Source organism: Gossypium hirsutum, chromosome D11 (genome assembly GCF_007990345.1).
Source record: "Gossypium hirsutum isolate 1008001.06 chromosome D11, Gossypium_hirsutum_v2.1, whole genome shotgun sequence".
NCBI lineage: Eukaryota > Viridiplantae > Streptophyta > Magnoliopsida > Malvales > Malvaceae > Gossypium > Gossypium hirsutum.
Window position 1 is genome coordinate 23,448,075 of NC_053447.1, and position 14,730 is coordinate 23,462,804.

Genomic DNA, 14,730 nt, shown 5'->3' on the forward strand with positions numbered 1-14,730 from the left:
CATAAAAGGAAGGAAAAATAACAAGAATTGACAGTGGCAAAAACGGTTAACAAAACACATCGTTTCACTTAACATGCAACGCCCCGTTTTAATCAATTATTCATTCAATCCAAAACTCAACGTTTCACTCACTTTTCCAGTACACATCAATACCACCCTCTCAGGACCAGATCCTTGTCCTCAAGGATGAAAATGAGGAAACTTAGCTTGTAACTCAGACAAAGACCCCCATGTCGCATCTTCAGGGAAAGAATCAATCCATTCAACAAGAACTTCAGTGATAGCTTGATTCCCTCTTTTCACCATTCGTCGCTCAATGATTCTGACCGGCTCCTTTGGTAAGACACCATGAATATCGACCAAGGGTAAATGAGATTGCGAAGGAGCAGACCCTACGTGTTTCTTCAGTTGGGAGACATGGAAAGTTGGGTGGATACGAGACCCCGGAGGTAACTGCAAGGTGTATGCGACTTCACCCACTTTCTTAAGTACTGGAAAAGGGCCATAAAATTTGGGAGATAGCTTTTGATTCAAAATTTTTCTGACAGTGTGTTGTCTATATGGCTGTAACTTCAAATAGACCCAATCACCAACTTGAAAACTCCTCTCACTCCTATGTCTATCTGTGAATTGTTTCATGCGTCCTTGAGCTCTTTTTAAATGGAAATGTAGCAATTTTCTTGCAGCCTCACGAGCTTGCAGACTCCTATCGACGACCGCCACAAAGGAGACCCCAGCAAGGTATGGCATGTGTGAAGGTGGAGGCTGCCCATATAGAGCTTCATAGGGAGTAAGTTGAATAGAGGAATGGAAGGAAGAATTATACCACCATTCAGCTAGTGGTAACCACTGGAACCAGTTGGTGGGAGTCTCTCCAGTCATGCACCTTAAGTAACTTTCGAGACAACGATTCAACACCTCTGTCTGACCATCCGTTTGTGGGTGGTAAGCTGTGGACAACAACAACTTAGTACCAGCTTGATGAAATAACTCTTGCCAGAAGTTGCTTACAAAGATTTTATCTCTGTCTGAAATGATCGAATCAGGCATTCCATGGAGTTTGTAAACATGGCTCATAAACTCCTGCGCCACCTCCTTCACTGTATAAGGATGAGATAACCCCAAGAAGTGACCGTATTTGGTTAAATGGTCTACTACTACCAGAATAGAATTTTTCTTGCTTGACTTCGGTAAACCTTCAATGAAGTCTAAGCTGATGACTGACCAAGCCCTATTAGGAATGGGCAAAGGTTGAAGGAGTCCCGGGGAAGCAACTGACTCACTCTTGCATTTTTGACAAACCAAGCATTCGCGAACCCACCGCTTCACATCAGTCGTTAATCCCTTCCAACATAACAGACTCGTCAATCTCTTCTTAGTGACCTGAACCCCCGAATGGCCACCTACTGCACTAGCATGGAAATGTTGAAATAACTCCTGTCTCAGTTGCACATTTTTACCCACCATGATTTTCCCATTACGGCGCAAGAATCGGCCATCCCATGCATACTTATCATTTGGAATATTGGCTTGTTGTAGGTCTTTAATAATTTTTATCAGCTTCACATCGATTGTATACGTTTGTTGCACCTGTTGCAATAGTTCAGAAATAGTTGAACTGGATGATAGTGTAAAAAACTGACCTTGTTCCAAGTGAGGTTGTCGAGATAAGGCATCAGCAACCTTATTGTTAATACCCTTCCGATAGGACACCTCGAAGTCATACCCGAGCATCTTCGCAACCCAACGCTGTTGGAATGGGGTAATGGCTACCTGATCTGACAAGAAACGTAAACTTTGATGGTCAGTCCTTATTTTGAAGTGCCGACCCACCAGATACGAATGCCATTTCCTGACGGCTAACAGTGCTGCTAACATTTCTTTTTCATAAATTGACAAGGCTTGGTGTCTGATTCCCAAAGCTTTGCTAAAAAAAGCCACCGGTTTTCCTTGTTGTTGTAGCACTGCACCCACTCCAATTCCACTAGCGTCCGTATCAACCACAAACTCCATCTGAAAATTTGGTAGAACTAGCACAGGTGCTGCACACAAGGCTGCCTTTAACGCTTGAAAAGCTGCTGTAGCTTGGTCCGACCAACCCCATCCGTTTTTCTTCAGCAATTCTGTAAGTGGTCTGGCTAACGTCCCATATCCTCGAATGAACCTTCTGTAATAGCCAGAAAGACCAAGGAAACTTCTCAATTCCTTCACAGATTGTGGAACCGGCCAAGCCGAAATGCATTCAATCTTCGAGTAATCCATAGAAACTGTACCCTCAGAAAGCACATGACCCAAATATTCAACTTTAGATGTTCCAAAACAGCATTTGCTTTTCTTTGCAAACAATTGTTGTTCCCTTAAAACCAAAAGAACCGACTTCACATGCTTCAAATGTTCAGACCATGACTTTGAATATATGAGAATATCATCAAAGAAAACGAGTACAAACTTCCGCAACCATGGTTTAAAAATATTATTCATAAGGGCTTGGAAGCTTGATGGGGCATTGGTGAGGCCAAAAGGCATTACGAGGAACTCATAGTGCCCCTCGTATGTTCTGAAGGCTGTCTTGTGAATATCGGGTTCCCACATTCGTATTTGATGGTATCCGGACCTCAAATCCAACTTGGAAAACACGCGAGCCTCCCCCAACTCATCCAACAGTTCTTCAATTATTGGAATAGGAAACTTATCCTTAACAGTGTGCTGATTCAATTGTCTATAATCAACACAAAGTCTCCAACTACCATCCTTTTTCTTTACCATCACTATAGGAGAAGCAAAGGAACTGTTGCTGTCTCGTATGATGCCTGCCTGAAGCATTTCTTGGATCAACCTCTCAATTTCCCCCTTTTGAATGGTCGGATATCGATACGGTCGAACCTTCACCACCACACTCTCGTCTTTCAAAGGAATCTTATGATCATGCAAGCGAAAAGGAGGTAGTCCTTTCGGTAATTGGAAGATATCAGCAAAATTTCCAAAAGTTCATGAAGTTCGTTTTCCGGTTCAACCGCCATAATAGTTGAAAGCACTATTTGACTAGAGGAGCACAATACTACTGCATAGGGACCCAAAGAGTGCCCAATAGTCGAAAAACACCTTGAATTGGAATTCAAACTTTCCTCAGCTAATAAACCAGGAACAATTCCCTGTAGTAGGCAATTTTCATTCTTGAACTTAAACTGCATGATTAAGGAACTAAAATTCCAGTTGATGTCACCCAAAGAGAGTAGCCACTGAACCCCAAGCACCATATCACACCCTTTTAATGGTAAAACCATAAAATCTGTTTCGAACGTATAATTTTGAACCTCCCATGACACCCCTTTACACACCCCTCTAGTGAATAAAGATTCACCATTGGCCACGGAAACTCTTAACTGCTCTTGGTACGTTACAGGTAAAGACAGGTGACTAACCAATCTAACATCGATAAAGTTATACGTGCTTCCAGAGTCAACAAGAATAATAGCTAAAAGGGAGCCTACCCGAGCAGCAACACGCATGGTGTTATGACCTTGCATACCTGTGAGAGCATGTAATGAAATTACAGGTGACTTAGGTGGTTCCTCCTCCAGAGTACTCTCTTCTAAACGATCCGAGCACTCCTGAAATTCTTCCGTTTCATTGTCAGAAAAAGGTTCCATCAGCAGCTGATACAATTGTGATCTAACACATTTATGCCCCGGTTGATACTTAGCTCCACACCAAAAACATAAGCCCTTCTGTTTCCGTTCTGCCATCAACGCTGGAGAAATGGAACGAGATGTTGGCTTACAAACAGAAGTGTTGCTGCCTGATTGTTGAACTGAGTTTGCTCTCGTTGGAATTGAAGAGTACCCAGCTGCCATAGAAAATGGCCGAGAGGAATTTTGTAAAGAAAACGAAGATTTTTTAGCCGTACCCAAAAGTAGTATCTCGATCTTCCTTGCTAACTGGAAAGCCTCTACCAATGTAGAAGGTTCAAACAGATCTAAATAATGCCCAATTTCCGACTTCAGGTTACTGAGGAAGATACTAAGGGCATAAGACTCAGGCAGATGTAGCTGATTCAACAACTCTACAAAAGAATCCTGGAATTGTTCCACCGTGCCCAGTTGCTTAAGGTTGACCAGAGCTTTCATCGGGTTTCCAAATTGCCCAAAACCGAAACGGTTTTGCAAACTCTCCAAATAAGCTGGCCATGCTAGCATGTGAAGACCTCCATTCCGTCGCGAGTAAAAATGGTGCCAATCCAAAGCTCTGCCCTCCAAATGTAACATCACAACACGAACCTTCTCTTCTTCTGGCGTTCCTTCCGCCTCAAAGTATTGCTCGAGCTTAGTTAACCATCCACGAAAATCAGACCCATCAAAACTGGGGCACTCGAGTCGACGACTAATTTTTTCTGACTTCCTCACGACATGAGAAGTAGCTCCCAAGTGAATACTAGTCCCATCCGCCAGATTCGACCCACCTCTCATCTCCTTAGGAGGAAACCCAGGCGGCGCTCCCAACACCCCATTCCCTTTATCCTCAGTTCCCACCATCGTCGGACCAGGCTTGGGTTGGCCGAGATATTGTTCCAAAAGAGCCTGCACATCATTACGGAACTCCTGGAACTTTGTATCCATTTGAGTTTCCATTTTACCCTCCAAACGACCCAGTTCGGCCTGCAACTTGGACATCTCCTGTTGAACACTAACAATATCCTTCTGCAGCCTCGTCGAAACTCCGTCACCCGCCATCAACAAGATCATGAAGCTCTGATACCTTTGTTGAACACTCAAAAATCGAGTAGAATTTTTAAGAGAGAAAAGAGCAGAGAAAGGGAGAGAAAAAGAAGATAGGGAGAAAATCTGTTTTCTCTATTCATAAAAATTCTTCACTGATTCCCCACACTTTTAACATAAAAGGAAGGAAAAATAACAAGAATTGACGTGGCAAAAACGGTTAACAAAACACATCGTTTCACTTAACATGCAACGCCCCGTTTTAACCAATTATTCATTCAACCCAAAACTCAACGTTTCACTAACTTTTCCAGTACACATCATTCAGCCATCACTTTTTTGCTTTAATATTTACCGAAAAATACAAAAGTATGGATAACCGAAAACAGGTCTTAGGCTTTCTCTTGCCCGCCTTCCAGAAATCCTTTCTGGCGGAAAATCGAGGTTTGAAAGGAAAGACTGAAACCTTGAACGACAAGCTTTGAAGGAGAGAAGTGGAGGAAGGGTACTTTCGTAATTGAAAGGAAAAAGGTTTCTTTTTTGTCAAATTATTATCAGTGTCAGACGATTCTGTCATTTTGATTTCGAAAGGTAAGGCTCTGAGGAAATGAAAGCAAAAAATGGCTTCCACAACTCTTTCTCTCAGTCCGCTGTATGTTTTTATATATAATATAATGCTTGCTGGAATTATAGAATCTTGTTGATGGCATATATTTAAGATGATAAAAGGGAGCTGATAAGATAACAATCTTCCAAACAAAACGATTATAGTATTGTAATCACTTTACTAATCGAATTAAAACACTTTCTGGGTTTCAACATTGATTAACATTTTGCGAAAAGAAAAGAAAATTTTTATAGGATGAATAGCATTCACAAAGCAGTTGTTGTTCAGGTCTCATCATTCTCGCCGAGATGAATTACCCAACAAGCTGTTTGTTGAAGGTGAGCTCTGTCCACTTGACCAATGATCTTGTACTGATATAGGAGACCTATTTTTTACTTCTTCTAATGAGGTGGTTAAACATTCTCCTTCCCTTTGCTTCAACTTCATCAGTCTCCGGCTTCCCACATCGGACATCTTCGTTGACTTGTTGAATGATTTCTCACTTTCTTCGTCTGAGGAAGCTGCAGGAGACTCTATGCACATGCCTGGAACCCAAGCGCTGAGTCTGATGTGTTCTAGCTCTTCCGCGACTTCGATCATGGTTGGCCTCATGTCCCGATGAGGAGCGAGGCATCTAAATGCTAGCTCAGCCACATTATGAATTGATGAAAGTGTCCAAGCATCTCTATGTGGATCAAGGTATGGATCAATTATCTCATCCACGCAGCCTCTTCCTATCCTATCGATAGCAAGTGCAGCTAAGTTTACCTCATTATGAGCGCGTGAAAAGTCAACCACTTTCAGCGCAGTTATTATCTCCACAAGAACCACCCCAAAACTGTATACATCACTTTTATCTGAAAGATGGAAGTATTGATGGTATTGAGGATCAAGATACCCTGGTGTTCCTTGAGGGGCAGTTGAGATGTGGGATGATTCAGCCATCCCAAGCCTGGAAAGACCAAAATCAGCTACCTTTGATCTATAGTTGTAATCCAAGAGAATATTGCTAGACTTAATATCTCGGTGAAAAATAGGCGGATTCACGGAGTGAAGATAGGCAATAGCCTTAGCAGTTTCAGCAGCTATGGTGAGCCTTACTGTCCATGGAAGTCCTGAACCCCTCTCTCTTTGTAGATGCTGTGATAAAGTTCCATTAGGCATAAACTCATAGACCAGCATAGGTTCACCCTCCTCCATGCAGCAACCTAAGAGGCGAACAAGATTTGGGTGACTGACCGAGGAAAGGAGCTTAATCTCATTCATTACTTGGTCAATACTATCAGGATCTCTATATCTGAACCTTTTTATGGCAACCCAGTCATCGCTGTGGAGTTTCCCTGCATAAACTGTACCATAGGCTCCAGTTCCCAGTCTCTGTTTATCACAGAAGCCATTAGTAGCTCTTTCAATTTCTCTATAGGCATAGCAAGGAACACTTGAATTGCCTGCGGCTTCGGATATAAGGCGCTTTGCACTCATCTGTTTGTTGATGTTATTAGAACGCCTTCGCAAATAGAAACATACAAGAGCCACAATACCCATTAGCAATGCCCCACCAACAAGCCCTAAGAAATTAAACAAACAACGTGGTCCATTAGTTACTTAGAGAAGAGAACACAGAATCTGTAAGAGGGATGGATGATGAACACATTAATACAATTATTTTGAATTACAGCCAAATTACCTCCAACCAGAACACCAACTCTTGTAGTTCCCCCACAATTGCCAGAAATGTATTTTGAAGCATTGCAGCTAGGCACTGATTAATGTTGCATTCAAAAACATATTGTCAAAAACTATAGGCATGAAACCGATAAAATATGCAAAAGTCGACTTTCCAATAGACAAGCACCGATCAGAATCAAGAAGACATTTGTGTATTTGTTGCTAAAATATTTTCATAAATGTAGTGCATAGTTGATAGGAAGATCCTTCCAACAAGTTGGTTTACCAAAGAAGTTAAATTTCGGCCATATTTCCTAAATTACAAATCTTTATATTTTAGGAGGTATGAATTACCATATCCAAATCTACTTTTATGCATGCCCTTAACTTCCACGAGGGAGCCAAGTCAAATATCAGACAAAGATGTAAGGTGAGCGATCAGTTGGCCCTCACAGCCAATTTTAGCCACCATTGAGGTTGAACATTCATGACACGCATTACCGGTAAAAATAAGTTTCATCCTTTTGGTGCAATTCAACCACTAAATAAGATGCAACTTTACAAGCAGAAACTCTTGATCTTGGTTCGTAGTAATGCCAAAATTTGATGAACCATAGTGCAAAAGCATCAAATTGTATATGATTTCACCAAGAGATCAACTCCTACAATTCTACGCCATTTTCTTTTCAAATGTAGTTAAACTGTTAAAGCTACCATTTCTAGAGAAACATTACTAGTCAAGAATCCCACAATAATTTTGCTCTAAAATCCAAGTCAAAAGAAAAAAAAACAAACCCGACAAAATAAAATAACAAGTAAAACAAAATCTTAGACTTGGAAGCGTTGACTAACCTCTCCGGCAACCACCGCCTTCTTTGAATCCATCTCCTTCAAACCCTTCCTTGCAAAAACACTTACACCCCACCGTCTTGTTACCATTCTTGACGTCCGTACGGTTAGCGTTTGGGTCGCAATTACAGTCTTTAACCCACCATTCCAATTTAACTCGTTCCAAATCCACAGAGACCGCTGAGTTCCTCGCCGGGTCAACTACAATAGCGGTCGAGGAAAACAAGAAACGGCACTGCGTTTTATTAACTTCCTCGAAACTCAACAGCCGGACGCCGTCACCACCGCTGGAGAAACAGCTTATGTTGTCACTCCTAGCAGCGCAAGGGCCAGCTTGAAACGACCTTTCTAGAAACATTGGCCTGATTTCACAAGGACCTGGTAAGGGGTTGGAACAGTTTTGGAGAAGGAGAGTGTTGTCCACCGAGAGCGCGTAGTTCTCACCGGAGAGAACGGCGAGTGAAGCAAGCGGTCGGTAGCATTTGGCGGGCAGGTCGATGATGATGTCGTTGGAAGTTATGTTGAGGACATGGAATTCTCCAATTCCGACCCCGGTCGAGTTGCAGTTGAGTTGGATGGGGCAACCCGGTGTGAACCCGAATGGAAAGGGTATGGGGCTTGAGAAATTGCTGGTTTCGCAGGAGCCTTGGCACTTGTTGTTCTCCGAGTTAACTGAGTTTGCTCGGTAGATAACAAAAAGAAATGTTATGGTTATTGAGAAGGGTAATTTTGCATAGCACGACATCATTTTCGATTCTCAAAGAACAAAACAGAGCAACATCAGCTTCCTACAAAAAAGAAAAACAAGCTTGAATAAGAGGAACAGAGTAAAAAGTAAAATATGTAGGTATTGAAAAAAAAAGAGGGAGTTATTGAAGGGGGGGGGGGAGGGAGTTAAAGCAGATCGATTGATGGCGTTGGGAAGTCCATCAAAACTCAATAAATGCTAATACAAAGAAACGTCAATGCATTGTAAATTCGGGAAATTTCTTTCAAAAAGGAAATTTTTAATGAATGGGCTTGGTTTAGTTGAGAATATTTATGAGCTTACCTTGTTATTGTTTCTTCTTCAATGGCTGCAACAATTGCCTCTTCTTTATTCCAATAACAGAGCTTCAAATAAATATCTGAGCTTTGCTAACGCTTCTTTAGAAGTACTTTGATTTTGGGTTTTTGGTTTTCATTTCAAATCAAACAAGAAAAAAAAGAGAGAGAATTTTGGAGAAGAAGAGGAAATGGGAAATGAGTTGAAAGTTTTTAAATATAACACAGAAAGAGTTGTTAAAACTCCATTGACAAGTGTATAGTGAATTAATTATTATGAAATAACTGTTTTACCCTTTTAAGTTCGGGAGCTGAGGGAAATGATTAGACGGAAATGTCCTTCCAAAAGTAGGTTAAATTACGGAGATAGACCAAACCAGATATTATATTGTGGGTCAGCACCGCACACAATAAAAAAGAGGGTTTCGAGTTTTGACTAATAACATAGATATATATATTTTTTAATAAATTTAAATACAAGTATAAAAACAATAATATTTTAGCAAATTTTAAATTGTATTTTTTATTTAATTAATTTTTAATTTTAATTCATCGATTATGTTTTATTTATGATTTATATTATAAACATTGACGTAGAATCTTGAATTTTAATCCTATAAATAAAAACATAACTCTTAAAACAATTTTTTTCAATTAAAATCCAATGAAATTAGTCAACGAGGGCTTAGTATAATCAACAAATGGCGAGAATCTAGGTTTTAAGTGTCTAGATTCGAATCTTATTATGCACAATTGTCATGTGTAAGTATCTCAATCTTAACATGTGAAGTTTTTATAAGTGGATTTTGTTATATTATATTTTGATTTTTTATGCATTTGTAATTGTATTGGTTTGATTATACACTTCAACTTAGGTTAGTTTTTCTCTGTTTTTCTTATTTTTAAATCATTTTTGTATTTGGGTGGGTTGGCCTTTTTTTTGTGGTTTGAGACCATTAATTTGAGCTAAAGAACAGTTCTACCAGTTCAAAATTTGTTGGTCAACCCTAATTCTGAGTTGCACTCTAAAACCAATCTAACCCCTTTAACTAAATTAATATACTAGTTAATTCTTGATTCAATTCAGTTTTGACAATATTACTTTAGGTGCCAACAAGAGGTTTAATCACGGCTCCCTTACATAATTGGCACTCCTTCCTTACTATAATAAAGATATACTAGATTATCACGCACTAGGTGAAAAATTATATAATAAATATATTTACTAAAAATGTATATAAAAATAAAAAGAACCTTAAATGTAAAAATTAAATATTTAAAATTCGTTGTTTCAGGAGTTCAAATTTTACTAGGGTTAAATATTTATTGATTTTATATAAAAATATAAAATGAAAAAAATATCTTATAAAAATTAAGATTATTTTAATAATCTCGTAACAAAAAATTATTATGATAATTTCTCAATCGAACTCTATTCAATTGACTCGTGACATTAACTCATTTAATATAAGTATAGATATAAAATATTGTTATAATAATTATGTGGCCTCTTTTTTTCAATTTAGTGATACTATTTAATTTGTTATAAAATAAGTTATACTGTTTAATATATTAAAAGTGGATTAGACTTTGATTTAGAGGTAAAAATTAAGGTTTTTTTTTGGTAAAGGTAGAAACTTTAATTTAATCTCATCTACTTATATTTTATTTTTAGATAAGGTTTCATTACTTTAATGGTGATAGGTGAAGGTGATAATTGATTATAATTATAATTTTAAAATATAAATAATAAATCAAATCAAATTAATCTTGAAAGCTCAAAATTTTTATTACAGAAAAACAAATCCAAATTGAGGACTTGTCTTTTTCATTTTTCTATTTGGAGAAGAAGTCAAGAGGTTTAAAAGTCAACAAGACAAAAGTGGACTTTTCTTTTTATAATTATTTATATATACTAGGATAAGTAAAACCCAAATTGAAATTCTGGTAATATAAAAACCATGTGGAAATTTTTAGTTAATTTCTACCCCTTATATTTCTGAATTTATAGAAACAAAAACAAAAGTTTACCATCACAAGATTATTACCTTTGTTGCGATAAGCTGTGGTTTTTTTTAAAAAAAGTAATATTCTAGTCGTGATAATTCTAATATTTAAATTTGGTTCACTTCTTCCAATTATTTGTTGGTAAATAAATATATAAACTTTTAAGATGACATCTACTTTGAATTTCGGATTAAATTTAACTTGATTTCAAAGATAAAGCCCTCTCCTCAATTTCTTTGCAAGCAATGCTATTGGTAAGAGGAGCAGCAACTTTTGACCAGTGAAGGTTGTATTATTTTCATATTTCAGGGCCTTGATTTGTGCAGCATAGACGAAAAAAAGCTTCTTCAAGGGTGTCAAGCATGGCGTATAATTAATTAATTTTTTTAATGCTTTCCAGATAACATTGAACGACTTTCCCGTTAGGTTATCTACTTTCTGTAAATTTTCACCATATTCCTGGCAAATTACAATAGAATTTTGGCATCAACTTTGAGAAGGTAGTGCCATTTTACTTCCACATTAACTTTTAGGTACAAAAGTTGAAATGGTGCAAAGAAAATTACAGTTAAACAATGGCATCGCATGCAAGTATAGAAGATTATTAAGAAAGGAGCATGTGTTTATTTGTAGATTTCCACCACTTCCACTCTCATCTTATTTTTCTTAAAAATCACATTTTATTTTCAAATCATCACTCGAGCGAAGTCCCATACCACTTCACTCAACCCATTCAGAATTATCGATGAATAAATATTTGAATAAACTCTTTAAAATAAAGAAATGATTTTCAAATTAACAAGTAAAAAGATGTTCCAATTGAGAATTTCATTACATCATTCAAGATAAACTCGTTTTAAATTAACTCTTTATGTTATAGATTTGTGAATGAGTTGGTAATGATAAATCCATAAATGTTTTTTATTCTCAAATTTGAAAAGGCAGGCAAAAAGAACACTTCAGTTTGAGTTCTAATATATGTAGTGTTTGGTTGAGGGTACATAGATTTGGAAATGGAAGTCAAAGGGGGGTGGCACATGGCCAGCCCTAATAGATTAGGGCCAACTTTGCTTTTTCATAATGTCAACAATAGAAGAAAATGATGCAATTATAGACCAAGGCTTCTACTTATTATAAACCTTTTTCTCAACTCCAATTTAATTCACTAATGTTTAATATATAATATTTAGGGTAAATTATACCAGTAGTCATCTAATTATGTTTTTTTTTTCTAGTCATCCAATCATGAAAAATTATAAAATTTTCACTCAATTGTTCAATTTTTATCTTTTTTGGTTATCCAACTAGCTTAGATTTTTGGATGTTTCTATTTTTACGTTAACTCGCCGATGACAAAAAAAAGACAAAATTGAATATTGAGTGACTATTTTGTAACATTTCATTATTAATAATTAAGTGACTACTAATATAATTTATCCTAATATTTATTAGGATAAAAATCACTCACCCCTCAAGTTTACTATAAAATATAATTTCCCTTATAGTTTGAAGAATACTCTAAGCAAATTTAAAATAAAAAGACAATTAACTCTATTTAATTTATTCATTTACCTTACGAAAATTTAATTCTATTTTTGAACTACCATAAAATTAAATATATTTGACTTATGTATTAAAAAAAATCTATTTCACTTCAATTAAAATAATGTATCTTAAATTTATATTTAATTTAGTTCATGTTAATCTTTAGATGAATTTATTAAATTATTTTTATAAAAATTAATTAATAATCATTATTTAAAAAGTTTGAATAAAAAATTTACTAAATAATAAGAAAAATGATTAACCACAAAGAAAAAATATTGAGGACAGATCAAATAAATAGAAGGCTTAATTAAATAAATGTTGATCCTTCCCGCTGTTAAAAAGAAAAATCAGAGCTATCATTAAAATCTAATTAAATAAAATATATATTAATATTAAATAAAATTAAAAAAAATCCTCCCCACCAAAGCAGGGTACGGAATCGCGTTCCAGTCCACAACCAAAGCAACCTATCAATATCTGTTAGTATTCATGAGTGACAAACAATGTGGGGATCCTGAAATCCCGTTGTAACATTACATCCTTAAGCTGCACCACAAAAACAATCTGAATCAACTTCAAATGCAGCACTCATCCCACCACCTCCTTACCTTACAACTCTCCTTTTCAAACGTATTTGTGATTTCAGTCTGAGATGGTCTCTTTGGAATTAATTTCAGCCATACCATCAAGTTAGATTAAGTTTCAATTTGCATAGTTTTACACTGCGTGTTTTAGATTAAACCTCACGTTGGCTCAAACTTAGGGGGAGGGATGGTGGTGGGAGAGAGGGAGAAAAACGATGTGATACCTCACACCCGACTCAATTGCCGAGCCCAAATGTGAGACGCCATATTTGTTGTCAAAGCAACTCAAACGGACTCGTACATTGAATTCATCATGATAATCAAACATTAATGCATAAGTAACCCAACTGAACACGTCAATTTAACTTAGCATGCAAGCAACACCTGTTTCATTGAGTAAACACCATATAATGATCATGCATACCAACATAACCTCATATTCATACCACTTCACATATATACAAACTTAACTTGGCTTACGATTCACTAGCATTGTAAATTTAAATCATAGAAAGGGGCTTTAAAGCTAGCTTTGACACTAGGTGCATGCCAACTCGAAACATTATATTTTAAAGATTATACAAACATTGCTCAGTTGAGAAGTGAGTCATGGATGCTGTCGAACTTTTTGTACCCACGAGACCTAATCGTCACTAAATTATTTGTTCATCTTCTGTTCTTATCCTTACGTTGTTCCTCATTTTCAACCTTGCTCAATGACACTAGTGTAGAAATGATATTAATTTTTCATCATTAAATATATTATTCAAACCTTTCACTTTAGTCTCCTTAATCCTATTATTTAAAATTCTCGTATTTTACTATTTACCCAATCAATTTATAACTATTCTCCAGGGACCTCAAACTATCATTATTTACTAATAAATCTCATAGTCCTTATTTTTTACAAATAAATCCTTAGTAATTTAACAAACATCACCACTTCAATTCTAAGATGTATAACATAAAATCTAAATTCAACAACTAAGATTTCACGGCTTTCTAACTTAATATTCTACATTAAAACTTCATCAATTTATCAATCTAACAAGTGAGTTTTTCATATCTATCATTGCTTATAAGAATCACAAAGAAAACCTTACCAATTTTTCTTACGGCAATGAAGGAAAACCAAAGCCAAAACTCCTTTCTTCTTTCTTGGTTCGGCGGGAGAGATGATGAGAATGAATAAGGTTTGTGTCTCTTGCTCATTTACTATACCTTATTTCCGTCTAATAACATTAATCAATGGCCCAAATTTCTCATGAAAGATCTAGTGGATGTTTATGGCATTCATCAATGCTTGCTACTAACTTCTAAGTCAACTATGGGTTAATTAAGTTTAAGTCCATGTTTAATTGTTTAGTAAGGACCTGCTCAAATCTTAAATCAAATCTCCTTATTTACTCACCTTATAATTTAGTCTTTGTACTATTTGTGTAATAACTTAATCAATTTAATGGTTCAATTGTTCTACCATCTAACTTTGTACTTATCTCTATAATTTTTTGTTTTAAAATTTTTGGATGGCTCGGTTTGATAAGTTCAATTTCGAAATTAACTTTTTTGGCACCAGTAGAAATCAGGTTGTTACAAGCAAGGAGGAGAGGGAGGTGTTGATTTGATTTAACATTAATATAAAAATTTTATTTGATTATTTAATAAGGTGATGGTGTGGCGCTTCTTAATTAGCTATGACTATTCTTTT

At 36.4% G+C, this 14,730-nt stretch overlaps 1 protein-coding gene across 2 annotated transcripts; it reads right to left on the bottom strand.

Annotated features, from left to right (window-relative positions):
- Positions 1–5,465: 5,465 nt before the first annotated feature.
- LOC107913121 (wall-associated receptor kinase-like 14) lies at positions 5,466–9,152 on the bottom strand. Of its 2 annotated transcripts, XM_016841581.2 has the most exons (4): positions 8,891–9,152; positions 7,843–8,627; positions 7,010–7,084; positions 5,466–6,890 (listed from the first exon to the last, which is right to left on the bottom strand). In XM_016841581.2, the coding sequence occupies exons 2-4, from the start codon at positions 8,585–8,587 to the stop codon at positions 5,617–5,619; spliced, it is 2,094 nt and encodes a 697-aa protein (XP_016697070.2). In that variant the 5' UTR covers positions 8,588–8,627; positions 8,891–9,152; the 3' UTR covers positions 5,466–5,616. The 2 variants fall into 2 exon arrangements, with proteins under 2 accessions (XP_016697070.2, XP_040962459.1); XM_041106525.1 differs by lacking the exon at positions 8,891–9,152 and having other exon boundaries at positions 7,843–8,828.
- Between the last annotated feature and the right edge of the window lie 5,578 nt (positions 9,153–14,730).

What these genes read in the sequence shown, in the direction of transcription:
- LOC107913121 (XM_016841581.2), bottom strand. Translation starts at nt 8,587, where the DNA reads ATGATGTCGTGCTATGCAAAATTACCCTTCTCAATAACCATAACATTT. An exon ending in AGGCGGTGGTTGCCGGAGAG is followed by an intron (nt 7,085 to 7,842) that starts GTTAGTCAACGC and finishes AACATTAATCAG; the next exon opens with TGCCTAGCTGCAATGCTTCA. An exon ending in AGTTGGTGTTCTGGTTGGAG is followed by an intron (nt 6,891 to 7,009) that starts GTAATTTGGCTG and finishes TTAATTTCTTAG; the next exon opens with GGCTTGTTGGTGGGGCATTG.